Genomic DNA, 16,623 nt, shown 5'->3' on the forward strand with positions numbered 1-16,623 from the left:
ACACCAATTCTTAAAAAAAGCAACAGTGATCTTAAAATGGAGCAAAAATCAAGACATGTGAGTGCACATATTCATTAACTTCATGGGAAGCAGAGCTGCTTCTGCCTGTCCAGTAACTCTGCCTGACCACAACTTTTGAAAACTAGTCTCCAGATTATTCTTCATTTGACCATTAATATATACAATGATGTAAAATTGTGTCCTTTTGTCCTATGAAATCTTCCATAAGAAAAATTTATTTGGAAAGGGCAAATAAATAAAAAAATACTCTGGTCCTCTGTATTCTTTTTCTCATCAGTTTGAACAGACTCTTACTGCTTTTTTTTTTTCCTTCTCTTTTCTTAAAGGTGTAGTTATGAAAAGGCTGTTTACAAATTTATGTTGGGATGATAATCTCCAGAAAATGCCAAATTGATTTAAAGAGCAAACCCCTGGATATTGACAAAGACCGGTTGTAAGCTCACTGAAAATACTTGAAAAAATACTATGATATTTTTCAATTGCCAGTGGCAAACTCTAGATAAATTGTTCCCTTGGAGTTTCATTGAATTTTGTAAAAACCTATTTAATGTTATATTTATTGTGTTGGCATCCCTTCTGGATTCATCAAATCAAAACTTTTTAAATTAAAATAAATGGATATATTCTAGTTGAATATATGAATATATATATATGAAAATGAAGATTCCATGAAATGAGATAATCTACCTGTGATCTTCTGCCAGCTTGACTGAGACATAGTTCAATGTAAAATGTGTTTAGAATGTGTTTAGAGATCTGAAGTAGTAGATTACCAGCAAAGAAAACATTCCTGTTTCCTTATCATAGGGAGACTGGCTTCCTGCTGGTTGTGGATCCTCCTCCTGTGTGAAATGTTAAAATATACTTGTTCAGCATTTTTAATTTCTTTTAGTAGTGATATGGAGGCTGTGACTGCTCAGATTCGCTCTTTGACTCTCACAGTGAGTAGTACTGGGGTTCATGCAGTATTGTCAGTGATGACTCCATAGCAAACTAATTACACAGTGTTCTCAAAGTGCTTTGAAGATGAAAGGCACTGTATCAGTGCAACTCCAGGTATGATTATTATTATTGTTTATATAGCATACATAACCATTAGTGGGAGCCTAGATTTGAGCCCCTTTAGGACTAGGGTGGGAGGAAAATTTGGACAAACTCCATGTCCTGACACTTTCACTGCACCTGGTTAAGGTAGACATCTAGAATTCTGAGTTCCTCTGCTATCTTCCTTAATTGTAAAATAGAATGAAAAAGCAAGTGATTGAAGCAAATGTGGGCTCCTATGAACTCAGATAGAAAATTACTTCCTAAACTGTCAGGCAAAACTTGTAGTAGTTAGCATTCATTCTAAATAAATGAAATAGGAGATACAACAGCTTGTTAATTAATAGATATTTAATGGAGCAGGCTCTTCTAAGGTATTTGAGTGGTCCCCAGCACATGACATAAGGAAGAAAAATAATCATATGGAAAGCTTTTTTATTACTAAACACTAAATACCTGTTGCATAAGTGAGGCAGAGAAGAAGTAGGTAGTGGGAGAAGATGGTTGCATGGGAGAAATGAAGACTACAGAGATTAAGAGAATAATACAGCACACAGTTGAAGCCTCTGTCAGAAAGCAGGAATCCTTTCACACCTTTGCAGCTTGACTTTTCAGGACAAGGAAGGATGATTGACCAACTTGCCTTGATTCTATAGGAAATCCTATGGGAAACAATCCAGATCCACTTTCTCCACTCACACACCCTTTGCCATCCCCAGTTACCCTAGCATTGAGGGATTGAGCACTACAGTCCATTTAAAGTCCACAGAGCTGGAACAACCAAAATAGAACCAGAAGAAATTCCTCAGAGATTATCCTAGACCTCAGCAAGTTACACAGGCTCATGGACTCATGGTTGGATCCTCTGTGGTCTCCAAAAAAAAAAAAAAAAAACAAACCAAAAACAAACCTACAGGGACTTGAATAAAAGAAGGAACTAAGTGAAGCTCAGAGAAGGGTTTTCATCTCGCATCACTCAACAGAAACTCCTTGTCCTCAACAGAAGTATGTTAGGTCAGGCCAGGTAGGATTCTTGCCTGAGTAATACTTCTTTGCCTCCACACACAAAACCCAGGTGGCAATCTTACAGTTGGCTATATATTCAGCTTTGAAACAACTATGAGTCTCCCAAATATATGGCAGAGTACTCCCAGTGAAACACTTTGAAGTAGTGATGCATAGATAATTTTGAATATTCCCCTTTGAATAGGGAAATTCAAAGTGTAAGCAGAGACTGTGTTTTGAAGAAGCCTTCCTGTGGAGGGTGTCCTATTATATGTAAATACTACCGAGAATAGCATGCAAATATGGTCATTAGGGAAGGTCTGAATTTTTCCAGAGCAACTTCAATTTTGAGCCAAGGTACTTCAGCCTTCAAAGGCAACAAACTCCGTGACTCAGCAGAAGCTGAGACTGAAAAGGCCTGTTTCAGCAAGGACCAGTGGTTTTCAGATGCTAAAGTATCCAGAGGATTTTCTAATGCCTTAAACTATTTCCCATGCTGCTCTCCTATTGAGTTAGTTGCAGACATGCAAAAAAGAACTACTACCTATTCCCTGATTGCAATGCTTTGTTATCAACTGTGATTATGTTTATTTATATATTTGGGATTGCTTCTGTTTTCCAGTATGGAATTTACACTATAGATGGAAAAAGAAGGAGAGGGAGGAGGATGAAAAGACCCCTAGCCAAGCTAAGCTCCCAGGGAAACTGCTCAGTTGCTTGGGATATGAATAACTTTCTAACAAGGATGAGGAGAGACAAAGATTTCACTCCCCAGCTGCCTAGCCCAGAAGAGTTAGATGCATGTTATATATTACCCCACACTACCTAATGTAAACCTGCAAAAATTTGACATGGACATAATGTAAATGTATTTCATTGCATTAACAGAATTCATGTCTCTTTGTAAAAAAAATGCAAACCTTTAGACTACTTTTCATAAATTTGCCTCTAGACCAAGTTAGAGTAAAAAGACAGTGTGAGGAAATAGTATGATTACACATATTTAAGGAGTCACATACAAGATTTCATAGCTTATACTCATCAGCTTTCCCCCTGCAGTTATATAAATGAAAATTAAATGTCATTATATCTCTTTCTTTGTCCAATCTGTTTATGTTTGATGTTGAGAAGAATTTTAGCATTGATTTAAATGACTGAAATCCTGGAACTCATGTGAGCATTTTCTGTCAGTTCTAATGGGAAGCATGTCACTGTGGTCTAGGCTTGTTTTGAGAAGCAATTTAAATGTCTGAACATTCTCCCTTTTATACTGGTCTCAGCTCACATGTCTCATTTTGTTGCGCAAATTTCCTCAACACAGCAGGAGAGACCTTTTTAAGTGATGGGAGAGGCCACAATCCCCCAAAAGCCATTACTTCTCACCAGTGACTGCCTCCCCTGGCAGCGTATCACTAACCCTGTACAGGCTGTCCCAGATTCTCTGCCTCCAGCACTCAGCTTCTCCAGCACTTACAAGGAGTAAAGGCAAAACAATCCGTGTAAAAACACGTCTGCCTTTGTCCAAGGTGCTTTTGCATTGTGAATACCAGGAAGGTGGATGCAGCATTTTGGCCACCAGGCAGAAAGAGTGAGGACAGCCATTTTAGAGGAGGCTGGTTTTACCACATTTCTGACCAGCTGGATCTATTTAAACTGTTTATATTCATGGTATCCATTGATAATGCTCAACATGTTTACATCCACATCATCTGCATTGCTTCATAGGGTCTTTGGTAGTGCTCCAGGTTAGGAAGTATTTAAGTAAGATAAGTATTCTTTTTTTTTTCTTTGTGTCTATCAAAATACCTTTTAAATAAGAACAGGAACAAATAAGCTCTTCCTGCTTCAATCTAGTGATGTGCTAGCATCATGTAATTTACATCTGACACACTTTTCCAGTACTGGCAGAGTCTGGGTGTGAATATCCTTGGGCACAGTCAAAAGCACATGATTTAAGCCAGGGAAAGGCGGTCATCATCTTTGCAGAGCTGATTTTGCAGCCCAATGCTTCTGGAGCAATTATGTTAGAATATGTTAAAATGGAGGACACTCAAATAGTTTCATGCAACTGAGACAGATAATACACCTAGGTAGAGATTTCTCAGACATGACTTATGTTTCTAACCTTATTGTCCATGTTGATAGTATAAATAAAAGTAATGTAAGGAGTAGCTCTGTATCATCATCTCTGGATTTTTGCCAGAGAAATCCTCTAAGGGCCATCCACTCCACCTCTGTCTTCTGAGCTCTTTGGCAGTTCTAATGCAAATGGCTGGAGAATGGCTGGAGAAAGATGACTTCTCATGAGCAGCATGAGAAGTCAAGACATCTTCAAGGAGATTATGGTAAATCTGACTGTTTGGATAATATCACACATTTAAAAAATGTATGTCAAGCTCAGTAGAATGCTCAGTCCTGCTAGGTTTGGATTAGGAGTAAATAGAAAGGAAAAATTCTACAGGAAGAAAATAAATTCTATTTTCTGTCCTACTTTGTTTAAATTCTTGAAAAGGGAGCAGTGGTAATCATGGAGGAATTACAAGAAGGATTTAAAGTAGTGTTCTGTCTCAGCAGAATAGAAACAGACATGACCAAAACTGGAGGAGCTTTTGATCTGACATACTCAGAACTCTGGATTAACCAGTCAAGGTAACTTCAGAACTTCTACATCTGACATGGAAAAACTCTACTTCTTACATTGCTATTTTTTTTCCCTCTGTTTTAATCAATAACAAGCTGCAGAGAAATTCTGAGGGAAAGGCAGCATGGTGGCAGTGCACAGCTGAGCCAGTGTGCTACTGCTAAGTAGCACAGGAGTGCTTTAGACAGATGTGGGAGATGTGGTTCTGGACAAGTGACACAAGTGCATTCCTTAAAAATGATGGATTTCAGTGGGTGAGGAAGGTGCCATCACATAATTTGTTCCGGTTCTCAAACTTTTACTGTAGTTTCCACTTTAAATATGGAAATAGAATTTCTAAATTAGGAAATAACCTTCAGCGTGTGCTCACAGTATTTAAAAAGTCTTGAAATTACATGATATGCATATAGATTTTAGGCTGTCTGTAACTTTTCCTTCTAACTTTACTCTTTAAAAACATTTCAAATTGTTGGGATAGGGTGGAAGCCTTAAGATGATTTGTCTTTTTTGCAAAATACTGCTACACAAAACATAAACACAATTTTTAAATAATTAACAGGATGTGAAATTGGGTTTTATGTTTTTAATTACCTTCAGAGATTGTATTTTAGCATCTTTTCCAGTTTGAAATCAATATCTAACATATCCTTCTACAAAGGCTGAGAAGTGTGTGCTAGCATTGTATCACAGCTTATTTTGTGTCATCTTCAGAAAAAGCAAATGCTGCTGCAGGGATGCACTGGGAGAAAGAACCTAAAGAACTTGATGAATGGCATACAAAATTATGATGACTTTGAAGTGTATAATAAATGCTGTCCACAGAAATAAATCCAGGTGGGAAAAATAGCCTCTGGGATGTCTTTACCCTACACATGTACACACATGCATTACACCAAAAAAAAAATCAGAGAGCCTTGGTATTGAAGCATTAAATTATTTCAGTTGTCCAAGATGCCCCATGGGACATACCTGACATTCAGCCTGTCTAGAAGATACTACATTTTATCTCAGGGTGAGCCCTTGTCTGAATGCTTCAGTGTCCACCTTTCCAAGGGCATGATCCTTACAAAATGCTTGGAATGCCCTTCCATTTGTGCAGATGAACTAGGACAAGCCAGCTTAAATATGGCTCATTGTTATTATTTAAGGAAAACTTCAAGGAGTCATTCCTTGTGCTGGTACTTTTGTAGTATCTCTCAAAGCTATAAATCCACTACCACTGCCTTGATTTTTTTACCCATCTGAACTAATAAAAAGGGGAAGAATTTGGACTTAAAATAAAAAGTAAATTTGAAAGTAAAACCTTTTATGATAATCACATGAACATTATATTTTCATTTTTCAAATAAAGGAAAGAGTTGAACCACCTTACATCTAGAGTCCAATCCTGAAAAGCCAAGCACTGTATGACTTTATCAGTAATGGACACATAAAGGGTGAAGCAGGAGAAGCATTGTGCAAAATCCCAGCCTTATCAAAATCAGTACCTTTCTCCTAATGAGCTTGAAGGAATGAGGTTTAAATTTCAGAAATTGAAATTGACTCTTACTTGAGCAATCTGATGACATATAAACTGGATGCAATGATTTCATGTTACATCTAAACCATATATAAAAATTGCTTGAGAAATTATGTGACAATCTTTTAGGACTGTCATTTTTATAATAGTTTGCAAATAAATATACATTTTCTGAGACTCCTAGCAAGATTTCTTCATGCTGAACATTACTTAGTTTCAGGAGTGGTGGAGACAATGCTTGTTTTTCCAGTTGTTGTGAGGGTGTCTGAACATAGTTTTGTGGAATTTCAGTTCAAAGCAAACCCAGATGGATTAAATAAAGGAAGCTTCTGAAATGCAGAGTGACTGGGGAAAAACGAACACAGGAGGAATGAGTTTGGATTATCAGACTGAAACTAAAGATATCCATGGACATATGAAACAGTAAAAGACAATTAGAAAATGTATTTATACTAAATTAAAACTTTATTGACTAATGTTCTCCAGACAACATGATCTGACAAACTATGGTTGCATACATGCAATGAAGTTGAAGACAACAGTAGTTTAACATGGAATGTCAAACAAATTAATATAATGTATTAAATGAAACAATTTATCTGTGTTGCTGCAAAATGAAACCAAGTTATGCATTTCCTTGGTCAATCTGTGTTCAGCTAAGAGGCTATGCATTTGAAGAAACTGGTAGATTTCTTTAGCATATATTTCAAATAAATTAGCTAGAATTGTACTCTTTAAAAATCCTTTCAACTTCACTTGCATTTCAAACATAATCTAACTGTAAACACTAAAGTTGCTAGAGCCATCTAGAAAGACCTAACTGTCAAACTCAGTGGACATTGCAGTTCAGTAAATGTGAATATTTAGAACAAGAAAAATACCAGTTACTGCAAAAGCCATTTAGGCATATTTTATTATTAATCCAGCACAAAGCACTTCTTCTAAGTTTCTCACATAAAAGACTAAAGCTTGCTTACAGTACTACATCTTCTATCATTCAAGCATCATTATTATCTATCAGGGAGATTGGCTAGATGACCTAATGGGTCTTTTCCACCCCTAACTTCTACAAAAGAAAATCATTCATGCCAGCAAGAACATGGTTCGCTACATCTTGGGCTTGATCCTGCAGATTTGTTGAGGCAAAACTCCCAACAACTTGAAAGAGAGATTTTCCAGAGCAAGACATCCAGGATTAGGCCCTTTAGATTTTTTTTATTTTTATTTTTTAAAAGAGCATCCATTTAGGATGCATGGAAAATATTTTATAGAATTAAAAAAATATAACAGCGTGTGCTTCACTTACATTGAAGGAACCAGAGAATGTAAACACCATAGTGGCCCAGATCTTCACAACATCCATGAGAAAGTGTCAACTGCAAGTAACCTGTGTGCGTTTATTTCTCAGCCTATGCTTCTGAGGGTGTTTTGTGTATACCTTTACCTCCACATCCACACACATACCTACACCCTTAGTACACATAAAGGTGTGATAAAATTCACTAAAGGCAGTTGCTTGCTTGTCTTGATGCTTAAATCTGCAAGTGGCAGCAAACTGTGTTTCATATAATACTAAAGAGACTCTACATAAGTAGCAGGACACAAGTATTGCTGTGGGCAAGACTGTGTTGTTGCTGGTTCCACGTGTGTGGAGCTGTCCCATTTACGCACATCACAAAATACACCTGCATGAAGGGCTGGAAGAGCAGGTGACCAAAGTATTTCTTGGTGGGCCATGCCTGAAATTTGAATTGAACGACTCAAAGACTGTAAATTGTCCTCACAGGAGCTTTCCAACAACCTGGGGGACCATGTAGGAAAGTTTACCTTCAAAGTGCACTTTCTAAGAATGGAATGTTCTTGACAGGGAAATGATCAGAGGCAATCCTGGACTTTTTTGCATGTTGAATAGGAAAAATGTTTTCATCTTCAGGTAGCACTTCACCCTGACAAATGTGAGTTCAGTTATTATTGGGTTTTAGTATTACAGAAGAATCTTTAGAAACAAACATGATAGTACGCACATACACATACACTCAGATATTTACAGCCTTTCTAGAAAAACAGCCCTTTACCTTAGTACTACCTATCTTTTTTCCATTTTTTTTTTAGTATTTAAATTCTTTAAACCAGCTACATTAAATATCAATGTGTACTGTACCACCCCACACCAACCCCACACCCCCCAAAGAACCAGCAAGTATTTTAAAAGTTTGTTTGCTTGTTTGTTTTGCTTTTTTTTTCTTTTACGATTGTTAAAATCTCCTGCTTGAGACTGTTAAGTACCACCTCCACTGGAACAAGATCAGCACTGACGGCATCTTCCAATGCACGTCGTTTCGTAGTTGAGCAAGTACTGCATCAAGAAGCTTAGATCTCCAGGTCGTCAGGTCGAGGCCTGCTGCTGGCTCGGCTGCTGGCTCTGCTGGGAGGCCTCTGGTCCACAATGGTAAGGGGCTGCAGCTCATGTCCTGACGCCAGTTTTTTCGTGTTCTGGTGGTCATCGGAGAAGTCGAAGGGCTGGGCGTGCGAGTTGGAGATGGTGCTGCCAGCCTGCCCCATTCTGTTCTGCTCCGCGCTGTAGTTGGCCCAGTTTTGCTCGCTGGCTTGCTTATTGTAGTTACGACAGGAGGAGTTGTTCCTGTCTCCAGTAACAAGCTTGTACCCCGGGGGAGACATAGGAGACAAGGGGGCGGTCGGTGATGAGCAGCCATTGTAATAAGCGTATTTGGGGGAGCCGCAGTCCTTGGAAGGGCTCATGGCACCGCTGTGGGAGTAGGGGTCGGTTTTCCCTTTCACACGATCCTTGACACCCTTGAAGAACACGTAAAAAAGCTCAATGATGTTCAAGGCAAGAGACACCAAGGACACCACCAGCATGAAGAGGATGAAGATGGTTTTCTCAGTTGGACGGGAGAGGAAACAGTCCACTCTGTGTGGGCATGGGTCTCGCTCACAGGTGTAGATGGCATTCAGGCTAAACCCATAAATGTACCACTGAATCAGCAAGAAAGCCACCTCGAAGACAGATTTAAACAGGATGCTGATGATATAAGTACGGAGCAGTCCCCCACGCATCTTCACTTTGCCATGCTCTTCGATCCCATACTTGAATTTCTTAATTTCTATTTGCTTGAGATGCATATCCACATTCACACCATCATTTGCCACTACTTTTAGCTCTTCTTCTCTTTTGTTCAGCTTCTCTTCTTTCCTCATTACATAGAACACATGTGCCAGGTACAAAAGGGTAGGTACAGACACAAATATGATCTGCAGAACCCAAAAGCGTACATGGGAGATGGGAAAGGACTTGTCATAGCAGACGTTCTCGCAACCAGGCTGCTGAGTGTTACACCGGAATGCAGACTGTTCATCTCCCCAAGCAGATTCAACTGCTGTTCCCAATAGCAAGATTCGGAAAATGAAGAGGACAGACAGCCACACTTTCCCTCCTGCAGTAGAATAGGCTTGAACTTTGTCAAGAAGTTTTCCCAAGGCACTCCAATCACCCATCTTCACAGGATGCTGGCTAAACAAGGACACAAAGGAAAAAAATAGCAAGGGTTAAGTCAGAGGGCTTGAATACCTTTGACACACTAAATCACTGATCAATACTAATAGAGCAGTGGGGTCAGCTTTGTTGTAACTAATGTATTTTACACAATCTGAAAAGAAACTGGAGTTTAGTAAGTCTGCAGGTGAAGTGGGAAGTCAGGGAAACTGAAAAGAGAAAGTAACATATAATGTCTCAGAGCACAATCGAAAAAGTTCCTAATTCTAATTTCACTCCAATTTTCAGGAAGGCCCATGATAACCCTTGGTGATCACTGTGGTTGGCTCAGGTTCCTTGATGGCAGCCTCAGTTCCATTACCTTCACCTGCCTCAGGTGAAAAACAGATGTGACACACAGCTGAAGCAGGGTGTGGAATAAGTAGTAGCCCTGCCTAAATATGCTAGGAATATGGAAGATTTCTCAGTTTCAGTGAGCATTGATCATTCAATGTAATTTTTATGTTTACTCTTTCAGATACTAAAAAGGTAAACCACAATATAACCTAAATACAATAGGTTACCTTAGGTTAATATTAGGGTCACATACCTAAAATTCTACCTTTGCAAAATACATGTCATTTTTCCTACACAGCAATATTAAACTGAGCTTCTGCCTGTAACTTCATAGCATGTAGTATGTTTAAGGGTGTAGTTCCTAATGATGCCAAGTTTATATTCTACTAAATTTCAGAAAAAGCATTAGCTGTCTAAATTAAGCTTATACATTAGTATTTTCATCATGAAGATCAAAGAAATCATTATTTACCTATAATTTTATGAAGGAACAAAAAATTGTAAATACATGAAACACAGCTAAGATCATGTTACTATATTGGAGGAACTGGTTTCCTGTTTATCTGTGATTTGCTTAATTCATTGGAGTTTCAGGTTTGTATTTGCATCTTTTTGTATTTAAATTCCTTCTTTGTTTTGAAAGGAAAAGATTTAGCAGGAAAAAAAAGGTAAATATGCTCTGTTTGTAAGGTGACTCCTGGCTTGTAATTTATATTCCAAGTGTTCAACACTGCAAGTTTAAAGTGTCTTTCCTGACTTGAGTTTTAAAGTGCTCATTTCTGGGACACAGGCAGCTTCTCAGGATATCTGGAAACACATAGGGTGACATAAAAAAAATGAAATTGTTTGTTTGATGCTTTAGATTCCTAAGAAAAACAAATTTCACTATAGATTTTTATCAACTGGACAATGGCAATCTTATTAAAACTTGTATTTTAACTTGCCCAACATGAAAAAGCATGAAATCAGGAATTTAAAAGGAAAAATAATCATGAAGTTTCCCTTTTAATGTGAATGCTGCTGGGCAGAGATATTTGTTCCATGGATGCTGAGTAATCCCTTCCTGGTATTAACAGTTTTGATAATGTCCAAATTATTTCCTCCCCACTGCATCATGGCTATATTCCCTAGTGAAGGTCATTTATAGAATATGCACTTTTTGGATAATTCATAAAATGGGAAATTTTAGCACCAAGGAGACTTGCTTTTAAGAAGCGGTGAGTCACTGGGAACACAAGAGTATAAATCTGGCAAACTCAAACATAACAATAGATGCCAAATAAAAACACACCGTTCCTGCCACCGAGTCTGAGAGAGTAATGGGAGACAGTGTTTAAAGTACTCGCTCTGATAGCTCTGAGATGCCAATTATCTTTGAACCCCTGAAAAATACCCCAGGGCCATTTCCTCTGTCTGCCTTAACGGCTGGCTCAGAAGTTGAGCCACTGCAGCCTGCTGACCCTTCCTCATGTAATTAGCTCTTCTCATGAATGAAGCCCCATCAAAGGATCAGGCCTGCTTCAAACTTTTAAAACTGGGAGCCTCTGCCAGGAGGAGCAAACACAGCATGTTTGTCTCTGACACATCCCCTCAGCCATCCTCAGCTTCATCCTTCCCAGGAAAAGTGAGTTTGTCTTTTTGGGCTGGGGTGGCAGAGAAGGAGTCAGGCAGAGAAGTGTGGAGGTCCCTGGAAAGTCTGGAATGAAATGTGACCACGTTCCTCCTCAGGCAGGGATTGTTAAAACAGAGAACAGCCTGTAACTATACAACACGTGAAGTTTGTTTTAAAGGCAAGCTATTTGCTCCATGTCCTAGTGCAAGGGGACAGAAGGAGCCTTTTTCAAGTAACAGCTTCTTGATTTAATTAGTCAGCTTTCCAGTGACTAGAAACTATTGGGTTAACAGACTTTCCTCAGACTCCATGTACTTTTTTTACTGTCTAAATGTTATTTCAGATTGAAAGCCTGATTAAGAAAACAGAGGATATGTTATTTCTAGGCAGTTATGTGTTGTTTGTTTTCTAATTACACTCCTCTCTGGTTCATTAATGCAATATGATTTACTTCAGTTCTGACCTACTTAATCCCACACCTGCAGTATTTGGAGAATTTACTCCCTATTTTTTAATTTGCTTCAGCATGCAAAATTGCTAAGTTTCATTTGTGTCCGCTGGCAATATAAACTCCAGGAGGAAACATTCCATGCTTGAATTACTCATACATAGTTCTGAAAAGCAACTTTTTAAAAAAGAGATCAGTTACATGCTAGCCTTTGCCAGTGATAAAAAAACCCACATCAATTCAAAACATTGTACTGTTAATCAGATAACCTTGTGGTGGCACAAATATATTATTCCTTTTCTTAAGTGGATTCCACTGCTTTATGAAACACAGTACTTTGCTTTGTTGTAGAGAAAATTCATTCATCGGATCTAACTTGTTTACTTTCAGGGCACTGAAAGGCCAGTTTTATTAACCGATTACAAATCTGTTTACCAGGTATAAAAAGAGGTTTTGTATCAAACAGGTACTTAAGTATTCTAGCTTTGTAATTAGCTTGAAATGGTTGGCAGACAACCTTTAAAAATAGCTCTTTAGCTTTCTGGACTTTAGCTTGCTTTAACACTTCCAAATAACTTAAAGGAGTCCACTGAATGACACAGGCTGGCCTATTCAATTCATACAAACTCATTACTTCAGGAGTTTAAGGATATGGCTGATGATGAGTACGTGCATTTCATGAGTTCCTACTGATTAATACTTTACAGGATCATAACCTTCTCTGAGGCAGACTAATGCTGGCCTAGTATTAAAATCCAGCAGTCTTAAAAAGATGGATTTCTTCCAGGTCCTACTGTGTGTGGGTAAAGGCAGGGAAAAAAAATCTGTAGAGCAGCAGGAGATCTGAGAGCATTCATCTGCACGGGTTTAGGATGACCACATATATAAGACATTTGATTTGTAAGCCACAATTAAGAAATTCTAGAACTGTTTTTTATGGGCGGCATTCATCATGTCATCTGGTTCATATTTTCCAAAGAGAATAATGCAAACTTGGTGCTGTGGTAATGTCCTAGGTCTGACTACAGTGTTAGAAGGTCACATGCCAGTGGATGGAAGAGCAGCAAGGGTTAGAGTGGGTTCCAAAGTGGGATTGTGCAGCTGAAGTAATTGGGAAACAGGCCAAAGGTTCGTATTTCCAACTTTTTCTGTCTTTGTATTTGTGCTCACACACACCTAGACAACAAAAGAGAAGGCTCTGGACCCCAAACATAAATCAGCTTGAGCATTTCCCAAAAGTAACATGAATCACAGAGAAAGACTATACAACTCATTGGGTTTGGACCTGCTGGAACAGGGAAGGCTAGCTTTCCAAAATCTTATAAAAATAAGCAAATGCCTTGTAGACATTCCCTTGGGAAGGTGTAGTTCATATATAGGTCTGCAGATGAGCTTCAATTCATTTCATCCACAGGACAAAGGTTACGCACAAAATGGTTCCAGTAACTAGAATTTCAAGTGTCACAATTGTGGTTTTCCCTTTGTCTGCCAGTATTGCTGGTGGTCAGTCACTACCAGATCTACCTCATAGCCTCTGCCTTTCCCATCTTGTACCCTCCACACCTAATTTAAAATTAAATCATATTTGCAAAGGCAACTGTAAGCACTTTCTTAGATGTTCCCTAGTTGTACAAGTCAGGTCTATCCTCTGTGTTAATGCTCAGATTCATCCCTCTCCTGACTCACTTTGTAATTAAGGGAAGGAACGCTGAATTCCCTGAGGGTGCCTTAGGCCCTCTGATGCTCCTGCTTGAGAATCTAGAAATCTGGATGTCCAAGTATATAAATGGCACAAACAACAGTCCAGGTGCTTCTACAGGAGACAAATTCAGTGAGTAACCTGGGAAGGAGATACCAAAGGTTGGGGAGAAAGAGAGCAATGTATCTAATGAAACAGATGCATTGCTCAATGTCCTCTAACCTTCCCCATACCCACAGGAATCCTTGGCCCTGGTTCATTGCAGAGACAGAATTAATCTCTTGGGCTTGCATAATATGAGAGCTGAGATAACCTTAGAGTGTTGAATCTGTCTGCGCTCCTGTGTGTATAAGCATTCAGCTTTATTTTGCAAATCAAATCCCTTATGTCCATCCCTGTCTTCCCTCTCCTGAGCCCAGCCTGCCCCTTGCCTTTCTGCCATTCGAGTGCTTGTTAGGTATCGTGGGTCAGTGCCAGTGTTTGGCTTTGAAGTTTCTGAAGGAAGCACTTCAGTAAACATCCCAAAGACTAGAGGCTTAAATTCTGCCGCGTAGTGTGCTGTCCAGATGTTAAAAATGGCAGGATGAAAGCTTCACGCAAGTCCTCTAACTCACTCCCTATGCGCACACACACACACGCGCACACACACACTGGGACAGACGTCAGGCAAAAGGTGTCCATATCCCATTTTTGTGCTCATTACCAGGGTTTGTGTCATAAGAATCACGTAAAAAAATGAAATCCTCAGAGGAAATATGCTGCTCCATGAGGCTTGCTGGTTATCTCAAGGCAAAATATGAGGACACATATAAGCACACAATATCCTTGTTCGTGCGTTACTCGATAAGATAGACTCTCTGCTTGGTCTGTCTTTCAGCTGAAGGCTCTTTTTTCTCCTTCCTCGTGCTGCTTTTTAACTACTGGCAAGCAACAGGCAACAACTGCTACGAGGAATGACTCCAAGTCTCGCAACATGAAAAGGTTTTGAGTTCTCCAAGAGATGCTGCTCAAGTATTTTTTCCTCTGCATTTTGACAATTAAGTCTTTGAGATATTATACAGGGAATGTGTCATATGTGGATTATGTACAGTCCTTCCTAGACAACTTTCATTTATATCTACCCAAGACTTTCATAGACATTGCCAACGTGGTAAGGCATATCATGATATCCCACATTCCTTCTCTAAAATCCCTCACTGAGGTTGCTAAAACAGAGTAACTATATACAAACCAGGTTAAAAATCCATAACCCGTGTCTGGATTTTATCACATCTATTTTAAAAGAAAAGGGGAAAAAAACTTATCAGGAAGACCACGTGAAAGTCACCACTTCAGTAGCTGCAGCATTTAACAAGGCATCTAATTAAGGAGCTTGCTCTGCTCAAACTATCAGGCATCAATCAGGATTTCCATATGAAAGCAAAACGTGTGGGGAAGGAATGGGACGCATCCAAGGCAAGGTCTCCCTGTTACTAACTTCTGATGCAATTTCGGTACAGCAGAGGAGAGTGAAGCACACCTCGGCTTTTTCTTTAAAAGAGCTGAGATAGCCCGAGAGGCAGTGGAGGGGAGAGATCGCTTGTGGCAGCAACAAATCTGCTCAGCCCGGCGCTCACAACTTCGCCGCAGTTCCTCCTTCGGCCGAACAAGGTTACAAGTTGTAAAAGTGTAGCACTTCTAGAAATGTATAGAAATGTGACAAAAGAAAGCAAAGCATTCCTCCAAGCTGGAACTGAGCGCTTAAAGAGAATCTACGCTGTTTAGAGATGTGTGTTTTTAAACAAGTTCAACCCTCAACGCAATAACACAGAGTTCTTAGTGTGCAGGGGAAAAAAAGAAGAAAAAAGAAGAAAAAAGAAAAGAAGTGTTTTCAGAAAAAAAAAAAAAAAAAGGATACACAAAATGATGAAAAAGTGAAAGAGGAAAACTTTCAACTTACCCTTGCTGATCAGCAGTGAAAATGGATCAGAGCACTTCTTTGGAGGGTTAAACTAAAATGGAAGAGCACGTTCAGGCACTCAGACCTGTCTATTTAAACTTTAAAAGTCTACTGCTGTTTTGTATTTTTCATCCTTCCTTCCCCACTAATGAAAGAAAAGTGCTGATACCTCGTAAAAGTTTTTTCTAACTTGGAACACTGGGAGAGCTTTTAACAAGTTTTCAAGCCTCTGACTGTGCGAGAGGAGGGGAGAGGGAGGGGAGGCAGCCCAGGAGGAGGGGCGCTCTGCGGGCGGAGAGCTCGGAGCTGGGGGAGGAGGAGGGAGAGGATTGAAGGCACAGCAAAAAAACAGCCCGCGGAAAGCCTGAGAGCATGGCATCCACTCTTGCTGATGTAACAAAACAAATACACGGGCAGTCAGCAGCCGCCCCACAGCCCCCGGTCACTGGGGCACCTGGGTGGCGCGGTGACCGCATCTGGGCTCGCCGGACACAGATGCCACAAGTTGGCTCTCTGGTGTGCGCCAGGAGTTTCACTGCAGGGAAAGGCAGAAATGCAGGGAAAGGCATTCAGAGTAACCAGCGTGGACATTCTGGATGCGGGGGCTGCATCCCCTAGCCACCACTCAGGAGAGGAAGCCCTCCCAAGCCCTCTCTGCTTTTTTGTTGCGAACACAGCCTTGTTTACCGAGGTCAATTTCCTTTACGTGCACACATGAAAGTACACACCAAGAGCAGCGTGTTTGTTTCCACGGAAGATACACATCGCATATTTTTTTACGATTATTTGTATGTGCATGTGTGCGTGTGTCTGTCCCACGGGAGAAATGAAGGAATGATCTCACA

General features: G+C 39.7%; 1 protein-coding gene across 1 annotated transcript; it reads right to left on the reverse strand.

Moving 5' to 3' along the window:
- Positions 1-6,672: 6,672 nt before the first annotated feature.
- On the reverse strand, positions 6,673-16,028 carry GJA1 (gap junction protein alpha 1). The gene is made up of 2 exons (XM_071437752.1): positions 15,779-16,028; positions 6,673-9,762 (listed from the first exon to the last, which is right to left on the reverse strand). Exon 2 carries the CDS (start codon positions 9,744-9,746, stop codon positions 8,601-8,603), a length of 1,146 nt encoding a protein of 381 aa, XP_071293853.1. The 5' UTR covers positions 9,747-9,762; positions 15,779-16,028; the 3' UTR covers positions 6,673-8,600.
- Positions 16,029-16,623: the final 595 nt, after the last annotated feature.

This window comes from Agelaius tricolor, unplaced genomic scaffold (assembly GCF_023055355.1).
Source record: "Agelaius tricolor isolate 1412-34295 unplaced genomic scaffold, bAgeTri1.0.p SCAF_1, whole genome shotgun sequence".
NCBI classification, from domain to species: Eukaryota; Metazoa; Chordata; class Aves; order Passeriformes; family Icteridae; genus Agelaius; species Agelaius tricolor.

Coding starts and splice junctions, on each gene's coding strand:
- GJA1 (XM_071437752.1), bottom strand. CDS start 9,746: ATGGGTGATTGGAGTGCCTTGGGAAAACTTCTTGACAAAGTTCAAGCC.